The sequence below is a fragment of the Cervus canadensis genome, chromosome 27 (assembly GCF_019320065.1).
Source record: "Cervus canadensis isolate Bull #8, Minnesota chromosome 27, ASM1932006v1, whole genome shotgun sequence".
Classification (NCBI taxonomy): domain Eukaryota; kingdom Metazoa; phylum Chordata; class Mammalia; order Artiodactyla; family Cervidae; genus Cervus; species Cervus canadensis.
The window spans coordinates 2,154,572-2,172,835 of record NC_057412.1 but is presented as its reverse complement, the minus strand read 5'-3'; the positions used below and the strand labels follow the sequence as shown (position 1 = coordinate 2,172,835).

Genomic DNA, 18,264 nt, shown 5'->3' with positions numbered 1-18,264 from the left:
GGGGTGTGGGTTCAATCCTTGGTTGGGGAATAAGACCTTGCATGCCTCATGGCCAAAAAAAAAAAAAAAGATGGGTTCAATTCTCTCTCCCCCTTTTCAGTGGTTGGTGAACTAAAGCAGACTTAGGACCCGTGGTCCCATCACTGTTGGCCTCAGACACTAAAATAATCGATGGCTGCCATCTGCCTGTTCTGGAGAAGGCACCCCTGTTTGGGGCCCTTCACAGATGTGTGTTCTGTGGATCTTTCCTTCCTGAAGTTCACTAGCACATTATTTAGCATCTAGGTATACATAGACTATTCCAGTAGTCATGTATGGATATGAGAGTTGGAACATAAAGTTGAGCACTGAAGAATTGATGCTTTGAACTGTGGTGTTGGAGAAGACTCCTGAGAGTCCCTTGGACTGACAGGAGATCCAATCAGTCCATCCTAAAGGAGATCAGTCCTGGGTGTTTATTGAAAGGACTGATGTTGCAGCTGAAACTCCAATACTTTGGCCACCTGATGCGAAGAACTGACTCATTTGAAAAGACCCTGATGCTGGGAAAGATTGAAGGCGGGAGGAGAAGAGACGACAGAGGGTGAGATGGCTGGATGGCATCACCGACTCGATGGACATGAGTTTGAGCAAACTCCAGGAGATAGTGGAGGACAGGGAAGCCTGGCGTGCCATAGTCCATGGGGTTGCAAAGAGTTACGCATGATTTAGCGACTGCCCAACAACAAAACGGTGTGCCCTAAGACTGTGGCAGCTGATTCCAAGCTTGATGGCACTTCCTTCACAGAGCGGTTGGCAAGGAACAAGGTAATTCTGCAACAGAAATACTGCCTGGGGTCTCAGTTTGCCAGCTGAAGGGGCATGGGGTGGTGTCAAATTTTATTATGAGCATTCCTGGTCTCCTTGAAACAACCGCGTGAGAAGACACGTTATATAGCACGAGATCACAGACCCAGCCTGGCCCCCCACTGACTGCAGACACTGCGTTTCCTGGATATTGGTCCACAGATGTATGGGGTTAAAAAAAAAAAAAAAAAAGGTCACATCAAGCCCTAAAGCTTAAGCTGATTTATAGCCTGCTGTTTGGCAAGATGACTTCCCCTAAGTTGATTTCTTGGGAAGCCCTGGGTGTGGCGCTTGACTCTCTACCCCTGAAGTGAAAGTCGCTCAGTCATGTCCGGCTCTTTGTGACCTCATGAAGTATACAGTCCATGGAATTCTCCAGGGCAGAATACTGGAGTGGGTAGCCTATCCCTGAGCTATCAGGAAAGCCCTCTACCCTTACTAGTGACGTGACCAAAGATGACCCATCTGAGGTCACCAGCACCTTTCTCAGGGGTTGACATGAAGGGAATCAACCTTTGGAAGCCCAGAGCGAGCCGGGACGGCCCACCTCATTTCCTTATAGACAGCCAGCCATGAGGGGGTGGCTGCAGTACTTTTAAGGGGCAACTACTTTAGGACGGACAGACCTCAGGGCGTGTGGCGGTGGGGGCGGGCGGAGGGGCTTTCCTGGTAGCTCAGCTGGTAATGAATCCACCTGCAATGCAGGAGACCCCAGTTTGATTCCTGGGTTGGGAAGATCCCCTGGAGAAGGGACAGGCTACCCACTCCAGTATTCTTGGGCTTCCCTTGTGGCTCAGCTGGTAAAGAATCCCGCCTGCAACGCGGGAGACCCAGGTTTGACACCTGGGTTGGGAAGATCCTCTGGACGGGTGAATGCTACCCACTCCAGGATTCTGGCCTGGAGAATTCCAGGGACTGTATAGTCCATGGGGTCGCAAAGAGTCAGACACAAATGAGAGACTTCCACTTCCACATTTCAGGACGGATAGAACTCAGGGGGTTATGAGGCGGAGAGGTCCTTGTTCATTTCATGTCAGTATCCAATAAAAGGCATATGGTGTGATGTTAGCAATGTAGTGATCTCTATACTCAGAAGCCAGTGGCCCTTTGGTTAACAACTTCTGGTGATTATGTGAAGCAACAGAGTAACCATCATGGCCACAGAAAGCATTTAAATCCCATGGACTCAAGAATTTTTTTTTAAGTTCTATTTATTTATGGCTGTGCTGGGTCTTCACAGCTGCTCTGGCTTTTCTCTAGTTGAGGTTCGCGGGCTTCTCCTCCTCCCGCCACAGAGCACGGGCTCCAGGGAGCGTGGCCTCCAGCTCCTGCGGCACGTGAGCCCAACAGATGCAGCTCCCAGGCTCTAGAGCGACAGGCTCAACGGCTGTGGCCCACACGCCTAGTGGTTCTGCAGCACGCGGGGCCCTCCCGGGTCAGGGCTGAACCTGCGTCTCCTGCACTGGCGGCGGATTCTTTACCACGGGGCCACCAGGGAAGCCCAGAATTCACAGTGACGTGGAAACAGTGATTCTTAAGAAGAGCTACTGTGATCGTGTGGCTTAACTTTTATTTGCAAGTCGAATGTTGCTGTCACCCCTGCACATCAACTAGACATTGACAAGAGCGGGTGCTCCTCAAGTGAAGTCACAGGATCTTACTGCAAACTTTATATCATCCAAGGACACAAGCTCACCATGGAGACATTTAAGATCATAATGAACGTTATGCCTGAAACTAACATTGTTAAGTCAACCATACTTCAATAAAAATTAAAAGAATGGAGGTCAACAAGAAAACCAATGCAAACTTGATTTTACAAAATTTGACAATCAAGAGTAAGATACAGTCAAGGCAAACAGCCAAGTTACAAGCCACTTTAGAAGATGCGGTTTCGAGAACAGTAGAAATTTGAGTAAGTAGTCAGCCCTGGGAAAAGGAAATGGCAACCCACGAGAGTCTGAGCGAGCCTCGCTGGCGTGTGGAGAAGGGCAGGGGCAGACCCGGCCAGACCCCGCCTGCCACTACGGCATGGGGCCTGGGAACCGAGGGTCCCAGCTCCCGCCCTGGGCTCCAGCACAGCAGTGGGCACAAGGGAGACCAGGGCAGGGAGCATCCGTGTCACTTCGCTCTTCCTCGGAGTGAGCACGATGCCTTTCCTCCCGCTGGGAGAAGAGTCCTCTATGGGCCAAACGAAGTAGGACCAGACGCGTGGGCTGCCTCTGCCTGCACAGTCTGAGAGATGTCCTTGAGCTGCCGAAAAATCGGCACTTGCAGAGATGAGGTGGGAGAATTTAAAACTCAAAAAGGTGAACCAGAAAGCCAGGCGGGACGACAAATGAGCCACATGGCCACGGAGCCAACACGGCTGGCCTCTGGCAGTCTCGGTGCCAAACTCAGCACGCAGGGAGCTGCAGGCTGAGCCCACGGGGACAACCGTCCATCACCAGGGTCTGCGTTCGGTTTCGGGAAGAGCCCAGAAACGACACAGGGATCTGTCCCGTTTCAAGGCCTGCCTGCTCTGGCCATCCAACTTCCCTCCCAGGTGCGGCCTTCACATCTGGAAGACAAGGCCAGCCAGGTTATCGTCCAGGGGCAGAACTTCACCTTTGAAGCTGGGAGACGCCAGGCTGTGTTAGACCCTCTGGCCGATCATGGCTGTCTCTGAAACAAGACTCAGCATCGGGCGGCCTCTAGTGGCCACTGACGGCCAGGTATCACAGCGGACCCCTGACTCGCTGTGGAGGAAAAGGTACCTTCAACATCCTGCAGTGTCATGAGAATGGAAAATCAAGCAATCAGGGAGGAAAAATGAAACTATACCCTCAGTATCTTGCCAAAGAAAAGCCTCAAATAGTAGACAGATTATAAAAATAGTTTAGCCAGATTCTTTTGAGAATGTGTTTATTATGTTCCAAAACCTTGAATAACTCACTTTTCTTTTAAAAATTCAAACTGAAAGGAAAACTAGGGATTTCAACAATGTTCACAAAGGGTGGTGGCTGTCTTGTTTCAAGCTATGGTTATTATTATTTTGCCTAAAGAAAGGTGAACTAATATTTTGGAAAGCTTCGCCAATGGACAAACTTCATCTGGGTCTCCACTTTATGTCTTTTACTCCATGAAAATGTCTTTTCAAAGCAGTGTTATCTGCCCATGGAGAATTTAAACAGGAGTCATCATCATCTTCTTCCAGTTTCTGGAAACACATGGGTTTCACTCAGGAGGGCATTCCAGGACAGAATCCGTGACCAACCTCCCCGCTCCCCGCCTCCCCAGAGAAGCGGGACAGCTCCAGACTCCAGTGCAGGGGCACCAGGCTCAGCCCTGGTGAGGCCGCAGCTCAGAAGGTGCCCTGCCGCGTCCTGCAGGACCCAGGCCCCAGCTGCCCCAAGGCCCGGGTAAGCAGGGCCCCCAGGCACCCCCGTGCCCACCAGTCCCGCGGTACCTTGAGCTCCTCCTGTCTTCTGTGGTAGTAGAGCATCAGCTGCTTCTGCTCCTCGCTGCTGATGATGGGCTCTCGGGCTGGGGCTCCCTGGCCCCTCTGCAAAGACGAGGGGACAGCGCACTGTGGGTGAAGGCCTTCCGCGGGTGACCCAGGAGGGCGCAGCTCCTGTCTCACAGCTGCCTTTGTGCTGTGGTGGTTGTTTTGTGCTCAACTGGGTCCAACTCGTTGTGACCCCGTGAACTGTAGCCCATCAGGCTCTTCTGTCAATGGGACTCTCTCCAAGCAAGAATACTGGAGCGGGTTGCCATTTCCTACTCCAGGGATCTTCTCAACCCAGGGATGGAATCCTCTGTCTCTTGGGTCTCCTGCACTGGTAGGCAGATTATTCACCACTGTGCCACCTGGGAAGCCCAAAGCCCAAACTGTACTTTGTGGACGGCTAAACAGGTCATGTTGAAGCTGAAACTCCAATACTTTGGCCACCTGATGTGAAGAGCTCACTCACTGGGAGAGACCCTGATGCTAGGAAAGATTGAAGGCAGGAGGAGAAGGGGATGACAGAGGATGAGATGGTTGGATGGCATCATGGACTCGATGGACATGAGTTTGAGCAAGCTCCGGGAGTTGGTGATGGACAGGGAGGCTTGGTGTGCTGCAGCCCATGGGGTCGCAAAGAGTCGGACACGACTGTGCAACTGAACTGAACTGAAATGAAACAGGTCATGCATCTCTCATCATGCAGAGTGAATCGTCAAGGGAGCCTCACTCTTGCTCTGGGCCGTCACGGTGCAGGCTGGGGGTGTGTGCTGGTGACAGCTGTTCCCAAGCAGCCACTGCAGGTCTAGGGGGAAGGGGTAGTGATAATCGTGGAGGCCACCCTGGCTCCCCCAAACTTTAGAGAAATGGCTTAGGAGAGAGCACGGAACACAGCAGCCTGCAGGCACACAGCTCTACACCAGGTCTGTGCAGGTCTCCAGCCCTCCGCCTCATTCACAGACCAGCAGCACTTTGAAAAACTAGAGATCAGTGCTCGGGGCTGTATTTTTCATCTCAAGAAACAATCTGGGTTACTTGTAAGCCCTATTTTTAAAGCTGAAATCAACTTGGTACACTCTCCTTTCCCGCCTAATTAAAAGGACACCAGGACTTCCCTGGTCGTCCAAGGGTTAAGAACCCGCCTGCCAGGGCAGGGGGCATGGGTCGAGGCCGTCTCGGAAGAGTCCACACACTGAGGAGTGGCTGAGCCCAGGCACTGCAGACGCCAGCCTGGGCGCCGGAGCCCCGCTCTGCAACGAGAGGCCCGCGCCGCACGGAGAGGAGGGCCTGCTCACCCCTCACAAGGAGACCTCACAGTGAGCTCACTGCTCACAAGGAGAAAGGCCTTGTGCAGCCACGAAGACATTTCTTTAAACTGAAAAACCCCAAACAAACTCCAGATGCTGTCAACTGATCCCCCTTTCCTTCCAGCTTTCGTTGCTCCACAAAGAGGACAGTTTTAAGCTGGGACCACACAGGATCAGAGGGCCTGCATCGGGAGTTTTAAATCTTTCAGTTACTGTAAGTTTTTATCAGTGTGGAAGTAAGTTAAAAAACAACAGCAGTCACACACTGAAGTCAAAGCGCTTACCTGCTGGATCTTGACGATGATTTTGGTTTTCTCATTCTTCCCCACGTAGTCGGAAAGCTTCTTTGTACGTCTCAGCTCCTTGGCTGCCCACCACAGCTGTGCCTCTGATTCTTTGATGACGTTGAGCCCTGCCTGGGGGCCACAGTTGAGAATGGGCTTTAAGGTTTCCGGGGCATTGGCCTGGTCTGTGCCCCTCCCGGCGAGGGACCGGCTTCCAGTGCCCTGCCCTCCCGCCCCCTGGGGAGCACCGGCTCCCCTGCCCACTCACCGCCCTAGCTCACCTGGGCACCTTCCCTGTCAGTCTCCACTCGCGCCCTGACTCGGGTAACTTCCTGCCCTGGGAAATGGGGTATCCTATCTCAGTGGCACCCTCATCCATCCATGATGTAAGGTCCCTCTGAGACTACGGCCCAGGAAGAAAACGGGGATACTGCTGGGTGTTTAAATACAAAAGTCCCTGACTCAAGACAACTTCATCTGTGACTTACTGACCACATGATGGTGTGAAAGTGACCACACATTCTACTGACCACACATTCAGTAGAAACCATACTTCAAATTTTGAATTTTCATCTCTTCTCGGCCTAGTGATAGAGTGTGATATTTTCTTGGGATGCTGGGCTGTGGTGGTGAGCTTATGATCACCAGAGTAATCAACCGATACACTGACAATCATTCTGTACCAGACAACAGTTCTGTTTTTCACTTTCAGTACAGTATTCAATCAATCACATTATAAAATAGGCACCGTGTTGGGTGATTTTTTTCTAACTATTGGCTAATGTAAGTATTCTGGAGCACATTTCATGCAGGAGAGACTAAGCTATGATATTGAGGACACTAAATGCATTTTCAATGTATTAATATAATATTTTCAACTTATGTTAGGCTTGTTGGGACATAACCCATCTTAAGTTGAGGAAGATCTATGTAGGTATAATGGGGCTGTTAGTTTGCTTCTGCATATTCTACCTATTTAAGATGGCTCAGAGGAAGATACTGTCCCACAGGGTAAGGAATAAATGAGAAAAACAAAGGAAAGTGGAACATAAAGCTAGGAAAATATTCAGGAGCAAGAGGGAAGGCTAGAACACAAAATTCCATCAATGGGACCAAGACATTTGGCAGAAGCAGGCACAAATGAGGTTCCTGCCTTCCCAGTACTTCCCATTTCCCCAAGAACATGGGAAAAGTTTCCAGTTCCTCCCTCCTCTGCTGCCCCTCCGTGTGTGCGCCAAGCCCTCAACCAAGAGCAGACCTCTGGGGTCCCTCCCCTGAATTCACAACTCTGCTCTGAACACAAGCCTAGCAAGATGGAAAGCTGTGCATGAAGCAAAAACTACATTAGGACAAGTATGAGGTCAAATATGAGCAGCTTCTGCCCTGGGGCGGGGGTAGGCATGAACTTACATGAACAGAGACCCCAAGAGCCACCCACATACCTGAGTCCCCGACAAATCTTCTTTATTTTCAAATTCCATCCGGATGGGATCGTATGGTGGCAACCCCATGGGATAAACTATCATCACGGCACCTCGAAGCTGGTCCAAGGCGTCATTCACCATCTCCATGGTCACGCAGACATTGGCTTCCACTTGTTTCTGAAAGTGGTCACGGGTACTGTTATCTATGATGCGGCCAATCAACTCAACAGATGTCAATCAGGTTCTTGTACAAGACCCACACCAGCTCCTGCCGGAGCAGCAGACAGAATCAAACAGAGCTGCTACCGAAGTGACTCTGATCTACTTGCGGGGCTCAGCCACGGCCGCCACAGCCTCGGCGATAATGCAGAATATGAGTGGCATTGAGGGGGTGAAGCGTGGAGAACACTCCGAGAGCAAGAATCCCAGGATCTTAGCTCCCTGACCAGGGATCGAACCCACAGCCCCTGCAGTGGAAGCGCAGACTCTTAACCACTGGACCGCCAGGGAAGTCTGGTCAAGGACCTCACGCTTTAGCTCATGGGGTCTGCGCGAGTGCTGGAGAGTCAGCATTGGAGCTGAACTGAACTGCAGGCCCCCCAGCTGACGTCTGCACAAAGACTCTCAGGGGGACTGTAAATAAAGTGGTAACTGTGGAAACGAGGGGAGCAGTTGGGATTGAGGAGGCATTGCAGACGCAGGTGGTAGGGTACCAGACAAGGCATTCAGGTGAGAGAGAGGCAGTGACAAAGTGGACCCTGATACACCGGCGGCTGTGTTAGTAGAAATGAAAAGTCTGCAGGAAGGCCCAGCTCCCGGGTACAGGACACCCGGCAGAGGAATCAATGAGTCTGACGTGCTGGCTGGACTCCCAGATGAAAGAAACCCAGGGTGCAAGTAAAGAAGGGTTCTGGGGTAGAGGACAGAGGTTGGGGAGTTATCTGCAGAGAGTGGAAGCTGGTATTTGGCAGAGAAGATAAAATGCCAAGGAAGAAAGAATAGAAAGAGAAGGGAAGAGAGCTGAGGTTAACACACGTGGCGAGACACTGGGTTTAAGCAGCAAGAGGAAGAGAAAACAGCGACCTGAAGCTGCGAGGCAGCCAGGACAGAGGCCCACGGACGTGGTGAGGCCCACAGACGTGGTGCAAAGTCAGATGTGATTCAGGGGTCAGATGGGAAAGGCTTCTGGATGTGCAGCTCGGGGGCCACTGGGGGCCCCAAGGTGGCCATGTCTGTGGGGGGTAAGAAAACAGGGGCCAGGTTCTCAGAAACCCGGGAGGATCGGACCTGAGGCTCTGGGGGCCTCTCTTGCCTTACCTACCCCCAGGGCGGCTTATGAAATTGTTTCCAAGTCAGAAATCCCCATCACATGTGCTAGGCCTCCCTGGGAGGGGCCCGCGCCCACAGACAGTGTGACAGTCCACTAGACCTGGGGTCACCTGAGGGCAGTTGTCCCGCCCAGAGGACACCACCCCCCCAATATGCCCAGACAGGGGCGCCAGGGGGTCACTTTCTACAAAAGCTCCACTGATACCAAGGGCAGTGGTCCTGACCAGGCACCACGGGGGTGGACAGATAAACTCAAGGTGTGGCCTCAGGACGACAGATTCCCCACAATCCTGGGCTCCTGCCCTCGGCAGAGGGTGCACAGATGTCGCTGTCCACCCCCAAGGGGCCCCAGTTTGGATGCCCCACCACCTTCCACACTCTCCTGGAGGAACTTGAGCGATAGAGGCGGAGGCCCGGGTCCCAGGGGCTGGACGGTGGGGCTGCTGGGATCTGAGTGCCCACCTGCCTGCCGCGTGTTCTGACCCACGGGGTTAGCGGCCCCCATGTGGCAGGTCTGGGGAGGTGGGAGCCAGGCCGGCTACATGTGGGGGCAGCGGGAAGGGCCCTGGGTGGGACTCGAGCCCTGGCCCGTGCGAGCTCCACCACTTTGGGCAAACTGCTGCAGAAAAGCGACTGGAAGCCCTATGAAAGCTGTCTCTAAGCTATGAAATGACAACATAAAAATACACAAAGGGAAAAAGTGACACAAACGAATAGGAAGGATTTCCACAGAGGAGGCGTGGGGACTGGAGCGGGCGGAACAGGGCCCAGGACACTGCCCTCCTAACCTGTTCTGGGAGGGGCCAACTTGACTACAAGTTACTAGTTATTATCTACCCTTCTGGGTTTCCCTGGCGGCTCAGACGGTAAAGCATCTGCCTGCAATGCGGGAGACCCAGGTTCGATCCCTGGGTTGGAAAGATCCCCTGGAGAAAGAAATGGCAGTCCACTCAAGCATTCTTGCCTGGAAAATCCCATGGACGGAGGAGCCTGGTGGGCTACAGTCCATAGGGTCACAGAGAGTTGGACTCGACTGAGCGACTTTCACTTTCATCCTTTAAAAAAAATAGTCTCTGCAGCCAAACGCATTTTGCAAACCCTGGGTCGAACCAAAGCCTTCCCAACGCCTTTCCTATATTGACAAGCAGAAGAGCAGGCTCCCCTGAAGCATTTAAAGGATTCGCTGGCTTAGGAATCACAGTGATACCCAGAGCACTGGGAGGAACAGGAGAAGCAGCAGTTATCCAGGAAGACCATGGTGGAGGGAAGGTGGGGGCAACAAACATCAGGAACATGTAAATAAAAGCCACCGATAAAAACATTCAATTCCTGAAAAATCCTTAAATTACTTTCCTCCAGACTCACAGCCTATGTCTGTCAGCAGTCTGACTTCTGTTTCCCCTTCAATGAAACATTTTGTGTGTAAGTACTACTGGAGAGGGTTGCCATTTCCTTCTCCAATTCAGATGATTACAAAGAGCTAACTCAAAATACACACGCGTTGTGTCAGTCAGATTCCGCAGGTTCAGTGAGTGGCTACAAGGTTCGCATCTGCCCTACTCGTCTTTCTTTAGTTCTTAACAGACACAAACTATGATGCGTAAAAGAGATAAGCAGCAAGGATTTACTGACTAGCACGGGGACTTATAGTCAATATCCTGTAATAACTTATAATCAGATGAAAAAAACCACAACTGAATCACTACGTGGCCTGAAAGTAACCCAACACTGTAAATCAACTATAGCTCAACTTAAAAAAAAAAGGGATAAGGAAGCAAAATATAAGCACCAATTCATATTTGAGCCACATTGACACAAGCCAATAACTGTTTTTGTTTGACTTGAAGGCACTGAGAGGATTGAGGACAACTGTCACAACTAAGGGAAAGGGAAAAAAAGCTAAGGCCCGCTCTAAACATGCTTGTCTCCTTTGTCTCTGGAAGGGAGGCGGGGTGTGATGGGAGAGGAGGAGAGAGAGACAGAAAGAGAGAGAAAAAGAAAGAATGAAAAAAAGCTGGCTGGTAGATAACTCTGGAAGCCGTTAACTGGAGTTTGTATTTCAAAAGACAAGCTTTAGAACATCATTTAAAAAGCTAACCTTAGATATTATTGCTTTGGCTTCTTCTATAGTCTTCTTTATAACTTGCTTCATTTTTTCATTTGGAGCTAAAGAAATAAAAAAAGGAGAAAAGCAAGAGAGAAACAGTCATCTTTAGGACTCTTCTTAAACATCCTAACCCCTTCTGTCTGAGTCAGGGAGGAAGTGAGCTGAGAGAAGGTACAAGAATGGAATCCAGGCAAGGGACACAGGAAAGCTGGCTGTCAGAAGTTAGTTAAATCTCTCAAATTTGATATTCTTAATGAGTTATGGTGGTACTTAGCCATTGAAAATACTGAAAATACTAAAAACTACTAAAACAGAGTGATTAAGAGAATCTTGATTTAAAGATGAATAATGAACCGGTAATATTCTGTTAACTGTTTTTACAAGTACCATGATTTCTTTCTTTGATGCAATTTCACCCGAAAAGCAAAAAAAAAATCTCTCAAAATTGAGAATGGATTTAGGTATGAAAAGATGTGGAAGACAACCAACTATTATTATTTTCTAGGTTAAAGTTCAAAATAAATACCATTAATAGAAATTCCTATTATCTTCAATATATATATATATATATTTTTTTTTTTTTTTTCTGAGCATGCAAAGGCTTTATAGGGACACTTTCTTTCCTTTGCTCCTAAGAGTGTTTTAAGGGTATAATAAGTACTTAAGTGTTTGTTAACTGATCAATTATAATCTTTTAGAGGGAGCTCTTTATGCAGGTTAAAAGGGGTATGGTATCAAAATAGGTTATCATCCCCTTTCCCCTGCAATCCCACACAAACAACCATGTACTGAAAGGAGAGCAGTTTCCTCAGTGACCTGCCTGTCCTACACAGCTCTGTACAAGAGAGGCCTGTCGTCAATTCAAGTGGAGACCGCTGGGTTGACATTCATTTCCTCTTTCTACATAGAATCGCTAAATAAACCCTGATGTACAAACTGTAACAAAACATACCCTGCGATACATTTTCATCGATTATCCCCTCAGACTATTCCATTGAATGAGATGAAAATGCCAATTTTCAATCACTTGTTGCCAATAAAGTTGGTAATTTCTTATGGTTCATCTACTACATTTAAAAGCTAGCTTGAAACTTAGTAAGAGCAAGAAGACAGATGCCTTCTTTTCCATCTAATTCATCCTGGCTTAGCATTTTGCTACAAGTAGTTAATAGAGCTTCCCTGATGACTCAGATGCTAAGGAATCTGAATCTGCCTGCAAAGTAGGAAACTCAGGGTTCAGTCCCTGGGTCAGGAAGAGCCCCTGGAGAAGGAAATGGCAACCCACTCCAGTATTTTTGCCTGGGAAATCCCATGGACAGAGGAGCCTGGCGGGCTACGGTCCATGGGGTTGCAAAACAGTTCGACCTAACTTAGCAACTAAACAACAACAAGGAGTTACATGGTGCAGTATTTTATAAGTTTGAATAGAAACACTGCAGTCAGTTTTTAACCTGAAGAACTGTTTTCACACTGATGATTACATTCAGGCATTTGCAGAGAAGAAAAATGCTGGATTACCTTGTCCATTCCGCCGTCCAACATCATCTTTTTTAAATACTGAGCCTCCACTAGGGATACACTTTTCACCCCATTCATCCTTTAATTTCAATTCTTCAATCTGTTCATCAGTCAGTCCTTGCATATTAGGAGGCAGAAATACGCCATGTTCTGCTAATTCTTCCATTTCTTAAAAACAAGAGGAAATTAGACAATATGCATCACAGTCATTATTATAACACCTACACTTCACTGGAATGGAAGCTTCCTAGAGGTCAGGGGACCGTTGGCTATTTTATTTAACAGACACTTAGATGCCACTTGCTATGGCATACCTGTCCTTGACCTCTGACAAATGCTCACTGATTCATCCTAGATCAACAGAAGCAGAGTCTGGGGGCTCACCCACTGGTCACAGGCTGCAGTTTCTGTGCTCCAATCCTCTATGCTATGTTATACCTCCTGGCACTCAGGAGGCATAAATTCAAATTCACTGACAGGCTGAATACATACCCACATAGGGCGTTATGGTTTTGCAAGTGCATTCACATAGATTATCTCAATTTCTCCTTGTGAGGTAGGCCAGACAGTTATCAACATCCCCATCTTCTCCAATTTGCAGCGGAATCACCTGAGGCTTGCTCGGGTCACACTGCTACTACTGCAGCCCTTCCATGGTGGCAGAGATAGGAAAAGACCTTGATTTTCTAGTAGTATGTTCACTATTCAGATGCATGCTTTCTATTTTTCCTATTCCATATGCATTCACCCCAGAATGAATCCACATTTTAACCTTGCAAAATTGCCTTTCTTCTCCTTCCTTCTCTCTCTCCCTTCTTTCACATGAAAGAGGTATGTGGGGTCTCCATAGCACTTTGAGAAGACATCAGGTAGCCTGTAATAACACAGTACTGTGGAACAAACACTACAGAACAAATCACCAACTCGATGGACATGAGTTTGAGCAAGCTCTGGGAGCTGGTGATCGACAGGGAAGCCTGGTGTGCTGCAGTCCATTGGGTCACAAAGAGTCAGACACAACTGAGTGACTGAACTGAACTGATGGGACAAATGGTCGAACTTAATGGGCTATTTATGGGATACTTCTTGTCTCTCTCTCCCAACCCGACTGTAAGTATCTGGGGCGAGGGGAGGGGGGACAAGGAGCGGGCCTCATTTGCCCTGGACTTTGGGCATAGCCTGCCTGAAGCAGGCTATAGACAGGTGGTGCTGTGCACTAGTCATGTCAGACTCTGGGTGACCCCAGGGACCGCAGGGCCAGGCTGCTCTGTCCATGGGATTCTTCAGGCAAGGATACTGGAGTGGGTAGCCATTTCCTTTTCCAGGGGATCTTCCCGACCCAGGGACTGAACCCAGGTCTCCTGCATTGCAGACAGATGCTTTGCCATCCGAGCTACTAGGAAAAGAATCCGCCTGCCAGATGCAGGTTGGATCCCTGGGTTGGGAAGGTCCCCTGGAAGAAATGGCACCCACTCCAGTATTCTTGCCTGGAAAATTCCACAGGCAGAGGAGACTGGCGGGCTGCAGTCCACGGGGATGCAGAGAGTCAGACACGACTGAGCAGGTAGCACAGATTAAGTGAATGGGTTTCCTGCTCACTAATGAGACTAAACAATCAGCACCACATTTCAACTGATAATTTCACAGAAAAAGAAGCTGAGGCCCTTTTCCCCAAAGATGCTTTGATTTTAAAATAACACTTAATTGAGCTTGGTCTGCTGTTAATTTTACTAAGAAACTATACGAATGACCCATAAATGAGTTCTTAAGGAACAGACAGATTATGATCCTTAAGGAGGACTCTATGGTACAAAAATCACCTGATATAATTACAGAAACAATCACATCGTGGATCACACCCAGACTAACCTACTGTCAAGTACTGTGTTGCCTAAGGCTACAGTAAGGAGCTTCATGAGGCTGTGAGTGCTAAGTCGTTTGGTGTCCGACTCTTTGCGACCCCGTGGACTGTCACCCCGCCAGGCATCCTCTGTCCATGGGATTCTCCAGGCAAGATTACTGAAGTGGGTTGCCATGTCCTCCTCCAGGGCTCTTCCAGACTCGGGGATTGAACCCTGTGGCTTTTATGTCTTCTGCACTGGCAGGCACGTAACCGCTAGAATTTACATTTAAATGAACTGAAATAAAGAATGCAGTGTCTTGGCGGTGGTCAACAGCCACCTGAGATACCGGCCACCCACTCCAGTGTATTTTGGCCTGGAGAATCCCGTGGACAGACCACGCAGTCGCAAACAGTCGGACACGACTCAGCAACTACCACTGCTAGACCGCACGGCCAGGGAACACGTCCGGCGGAGGAAAAGTTGCATTGATCCTCGCCGCTCCGGGGGTGGGGGTGGGGCGGGGAGCAGTGACCAAAACGTTTTAACATGAGGATCAGGCTGTTTCCTAGAGAAGGGAACACTGACCAAAACACTGTAACATGAGGATCAGGCTGCTTCCTAGAGCAGGGAACACCGAGGGAGGCAAGAACGCCGAGGCTCTCTTACTCTCTCTTGAAAACCATCCCAAAGCTGGGTGGCTCCTCCACCTCCGCCCCCCTCCCCCAGAGACTGCTCTAGCTGCAAAGTCTCAAAAGAGAACTCTTTAAAAATCGTCCTGGGGATCGTCCCACCTCTCACACTTGTGGAGGTCCCTTAATCTGCTCTGGGGCCCAGGCTCTCGGCTCTCCCGTGCCACCTCCCGTCCCCCCTCCCCCCGCCTCGGTTTCGGGACTTAGGTCCGTTTGTTTTGCTCACAGAGCCCCAATCCCGACTCCCCAGACCCTGGAGCGGCCCGCCCCTTCGGCTCCGAGCACCCCTCCACGCGTTGCAATCAGGTAAGTCGCTCAGTCGTGACCGACTCTTTGCGACCCCATGAACTGCATCACGCCAGGTCCCCCTGTTCATCACCAACTCCCGGAGTTTACTCAAACTCATCTCCACTGAGTCGGTGATGTCATCCAACCATCTCATCCTCTGTCGTCCCCTTCTCCTCCTGCCCTCAATCTTTCCCAGCATCAGGATCTTTTCAAATGAGTCAGTTCTTTGCATCAGGTGGCCCAAGTATTGGAGTTTCAGCTTCAGCATCAGTCCTTCCAGTGAATATTCAGGACTGATTTCCCACGCGGTGCAGCCGCTCCTGGAAGCATCTCTGGGGAAATCCGCGGTCCCCATCGCAAGCCCGGCAGCTGCGCGTCTTCGCAAAGTCTTTACCGGCCTGACCCTCGGTCGCCCCTAGCCGGCCCGAGGAGGCCTGGCGCGTTCCGCCCAACTTCGCCCCGTCCCCGCGGGCCCAGTTCTCTCTCCCCTCCCAGGCCCCACGACGCTGGGCCGCACCTGAGCAGAGGCGCTGCGCCTTGAGCCGTGCGTTGTAGACTCGGGCCACCTGCGCCGTGAGCTCCTCCAGCTCCGAGCTCCCCGGCGCCTGCAGCAGGAACTGGCTCTCGTCGCCCCGCTTCACGTGCAGCAGAACCATGGTGGCCGCGAGAGCCCCGCCGGAAGGCCCTGGACAAGCGGCCCGCGGTCACCCGCCCCCGCCGGCGGACAGCGAAGATCGCCGACTAACGGTTGCCGGGAGGCCGGAACCCTGCGTTGGAGCGCTCGCGGTGCTGGAACGGGGCGGGGGGACAGGGGGAAACTGCACCCTCTCCCGGAAGTGGCTGTTGCCAGGAGCAACAGAGAAACGCGGTCTGAGGGCGCGGGGTGGGGCCCACGGCTCAAGGGCAGACCCTGAGGCTGGGGAAGCTACGGTGCGCGGAGACCCGGGCCTCCCTCCACTACCCTGACAGCAGGTGCGGCCGAGCAGAGTCCGGGAGAGGCTCCCGGACCCGCCCCCGCACCGGCCGAACCAACTTAGCCGAGCCCCCACTCCCGGAAGTGGCTGTTGCCGTAGCAACCCTCAAACCGACCAGCCGGCTGAGGGGAGTTCTGGCCGCCCGGTCGGCTCGCCGGGGTCCCGAGAATCCATCCAGGGAGTTGGCGGGGAGGGGCAGGGAGGCTGCTCGACCGGGAATTGGTTGGGGTGGCGGGCACCCAGAGGCGCCGAGCCCCCACAGCAGTGTTCCCACCGCCGCTCCAAGCCTCGCCAGCCTTTCCGCCTTCCTCAGTCCCTACTTCCGGAAACGCCTCCGGCTGCTTCCGGTCCGGAACGCTGAGGAGAGAGGCCGTGACGCTTAGCTGACGCGAGACAGTGGGCTGCTGGTTCTTTGGTCTTCAGGTGTTAGGAATCGGGGGACGTGTCCGTACTTCTCCATGCGGGGTGATTCGGCTCCCCAAGTCTAGTGTGTCTGGCGCGGCTGACGGCGGAACGACGCTCCACAAACTGTCGTCATTCACTGTCCAGCAAAATTCTTACTAAAGGCAGTCGTGGGCGGCGCTGTTTATTCTCAAACAGGGCGGCAAGATCCAGGGTCACCGCCCTCATGGAGCTTATATTCAGTTTTAAGTGACAAAAGGAAAGCAAATATAAACGGATAAGGCAAACTTTAAAAAGTAAAAAAATTAAACAGGGTGATTGACTTTTTAGATAGGATGGTCAAGGAGTGTCTTAAAGGGATGGGTAACACTTGCACTGAGTCCTTGCTCCCGAGGGGCTGGCAAAGGAGTGCAAGGCCCCACCCCTGGCTGTTTCCTTGGAAGGGCCGTTGCCGAATACGAATTGATTTGGATTTTACAAGCACCTGCCATTCCGCATACCTGAAACTTTGACTCCCTGCATTGAATCTGTATCCCTGAAGTTCCCGGGCAGAGGGAAGAAAGTGGGAGACTGTAGGCCTGGGAATGCGTCAGGCCAACCCAGAGCCTCACGTGAAGACCGCCGGAATGATGAGAGGGACGGCGCCCAGCGGGGAGATGGATGTGCTCTCGTCTCTAGTCCTGTCGGGGCAGGGATCACCCAGACCCTGGAACATGCAGTACTGGTCATACTGGCAAATGTCTTTTACCCAGAGGGATAAAGGGGTCTACTGGGTTCATCTACCTCCTGACTGCTGGCTGTTAGATCCTCCTCCTATTTTCTCTTGAATCCAACTAAGTATCCATCAGGCCACTCCTGCTTAAAACTTGCTTTATATATAGCCTTCTAGGTAGTGAGAACCATTTTTATCCAAACACTCATGTATTACAGACTGGGTCTCAGGGTATAATTTTCTAATAAATGTAAAAGGAATGAAAAAACAGAAAACCCATGTTTGTATTGCTCATCCAGTTCTAAGTATGTACTTACTAACTTTACATTGTTGTTATTGTTTAGGCGCTAAGTTGTGTCCATAACCACATGGACTGTACCCCACCAGCCTCCTCTGTCCATGGGATTCTCCAGAAAAGAACACTGGAGTGGGTTGCCATTTCCTTCTCCAAGGGATCTTCCCATCTCAGGGATTGAACTTGGGTCTCTTGACTTGGCAGGCAGATTCTTTACCACTGGGCCACCATGGAAGCCCATTAACTACATGGTCACAGGTCGAACACTTGCACCATCTTTAATCTTTGTCAGCACTGCTATTTGCCTTTGTATTCTTACATTGCATTCCTTTCTCTGTTTTCTTAAGGTCCTTTTCTTCTCACACAGGTTGTGTCATACAAATTTTGTGTGTAGCTTTTCCTCACTGTGGTTTAAGTGATCATAAATCATGCTAAAGCCTATTGTATTGTCACCCAAGTGGGTTCTGAATTTGAAGACAAATAAGACAGCTGTGTGTTCCTATGTACTTTGGTTTATTATCTCTAAATATTTTAGGTACTGTTCCTTTCTAGGGTATAGGGCATCTTATGAGCATTTGTATCTGCTGAAGCAATCCATTAGTAGTGATAAACACTCTGGTACAGATAATTAATGGGGCATTCATGTTGACTGCTAGATATCAAGTAACCAGAGGGGAAAAGAAAGTTTTTACTGTGCTGAAAAAAAATTGTTTTAATACCATTAACACACATATGTGGGACTTCCCCCATGGCTCAGGAGG

General features: G+C 50.5%; 2 protein-coding genes across 3 annotated transcripts; both read right to left on the bottom strand.

Moving 5' to 3' along the window:
- Positions 1 to 3,733: 3,733 nt before the first annotated feature.
- CFAP298 (cilia and flagella associated protein 298) lies at positions 3,734 to 16,413 on the bottom strand. 2 transcript variants are annotated; one of them, XM_043448890.1, is made up of 7 exons: positions 15,638 to 16,413; positions 12,300 to 12,467; positions 10,773 to 10,840; positions 7,364 to 7,522; positions 5,922 to 6,053; positions 4,295 to 4,390; positions 3,734 to 4,045 (listed from the first exon to the last, which is right to left on the bottom strand). In XM_043448890.1, the coding sequence occupies exons 1-7, from the start codon at positions 15,774 to 15,776 to the stop codon at positions 3,935 to 3,937; spliced, it is 873 nt and encodes a 290-aa protein (XP_043304825.1). In that variant the 5' UTR covers positions 15,777 to 16,413; the 3' UTR covers positions 3,734 to 3,934. The 2 variants fall into 2 exon arrangements, with proteins under 2 accessions (XP_043304825.1, XP_043304827.1); XM_043448892.1 differs by lacking the exons at positions 10,773 to 10,840; positions 15,638 to 16,413 and having other exon boundaries at positions 12,300 to 12,377.
- On the bottom strand, positions 15,825 to 17,211 carry LOC122428641. Its single transcript, XM_043448673.1, has 3 exons — positions 17,108 to 17,211; positions 16,159 to 16,511; positions 15,825 to 16,030 (listed from the first exon to the last, which is right to left on the bottom strand). Exons 1-3 carry the CDS (start codon positions 17,209 to 17,211, stop codon positions 15,825 to 15,827), a joined length of 663 nt encoding a protein of 220 aa, XP_043304608.1.
- Positions 17,212 to 18,264: the final 1,053 nt, after the last annotated feature.

Bases quoted from the DNA above. Each gene is read 5' to 3' on its own strand.
- CFAP298 (XM_043448890.1), bottom strand. From the start codon at position 15,776: ATGGTTCTGCTGCACGTGAAGCGGGGCGACGAGAGCCAGTTCCTGCTG. The intron at 10,841-12,299 runs GTAATCCAGCAT...TTATTTCTTTAG, and splicing joins TGGACGGCGGAATGGACAAG to CTCCAAATGAAAAAATGAAG. The intron at 6,054-7,363 runs GTATGTGGGTGG...TGTGGCCCCCAG, and splicing joins AAGATTTGTCGGGGACTCAG to GCAGGGCTCAACGTCATCAA.
- LOC122428641 (XM_043448673.1), bottom strand. From the start codon at position 17,211: ATGTTCCAGGGTCTGGGTGATCCCTGCCCCGACAGGACTAGAGACGAG. The intron at 16,512-17,107 runs GTGAGGCTCTGG...TAACACCTGAAG, and splicing joins ATCATTCCGGCGGTCTTCAC to ACCAAAGAACCAGCAGCCCA. The intron at 16,031-16,158 runs GCTAAGTTGGTT...CCCCAGCCTCAG, and splicing joins CTTCCGGGAGTGGGGGCTCG to GGTCTGCCCTTGAGCCGTGG.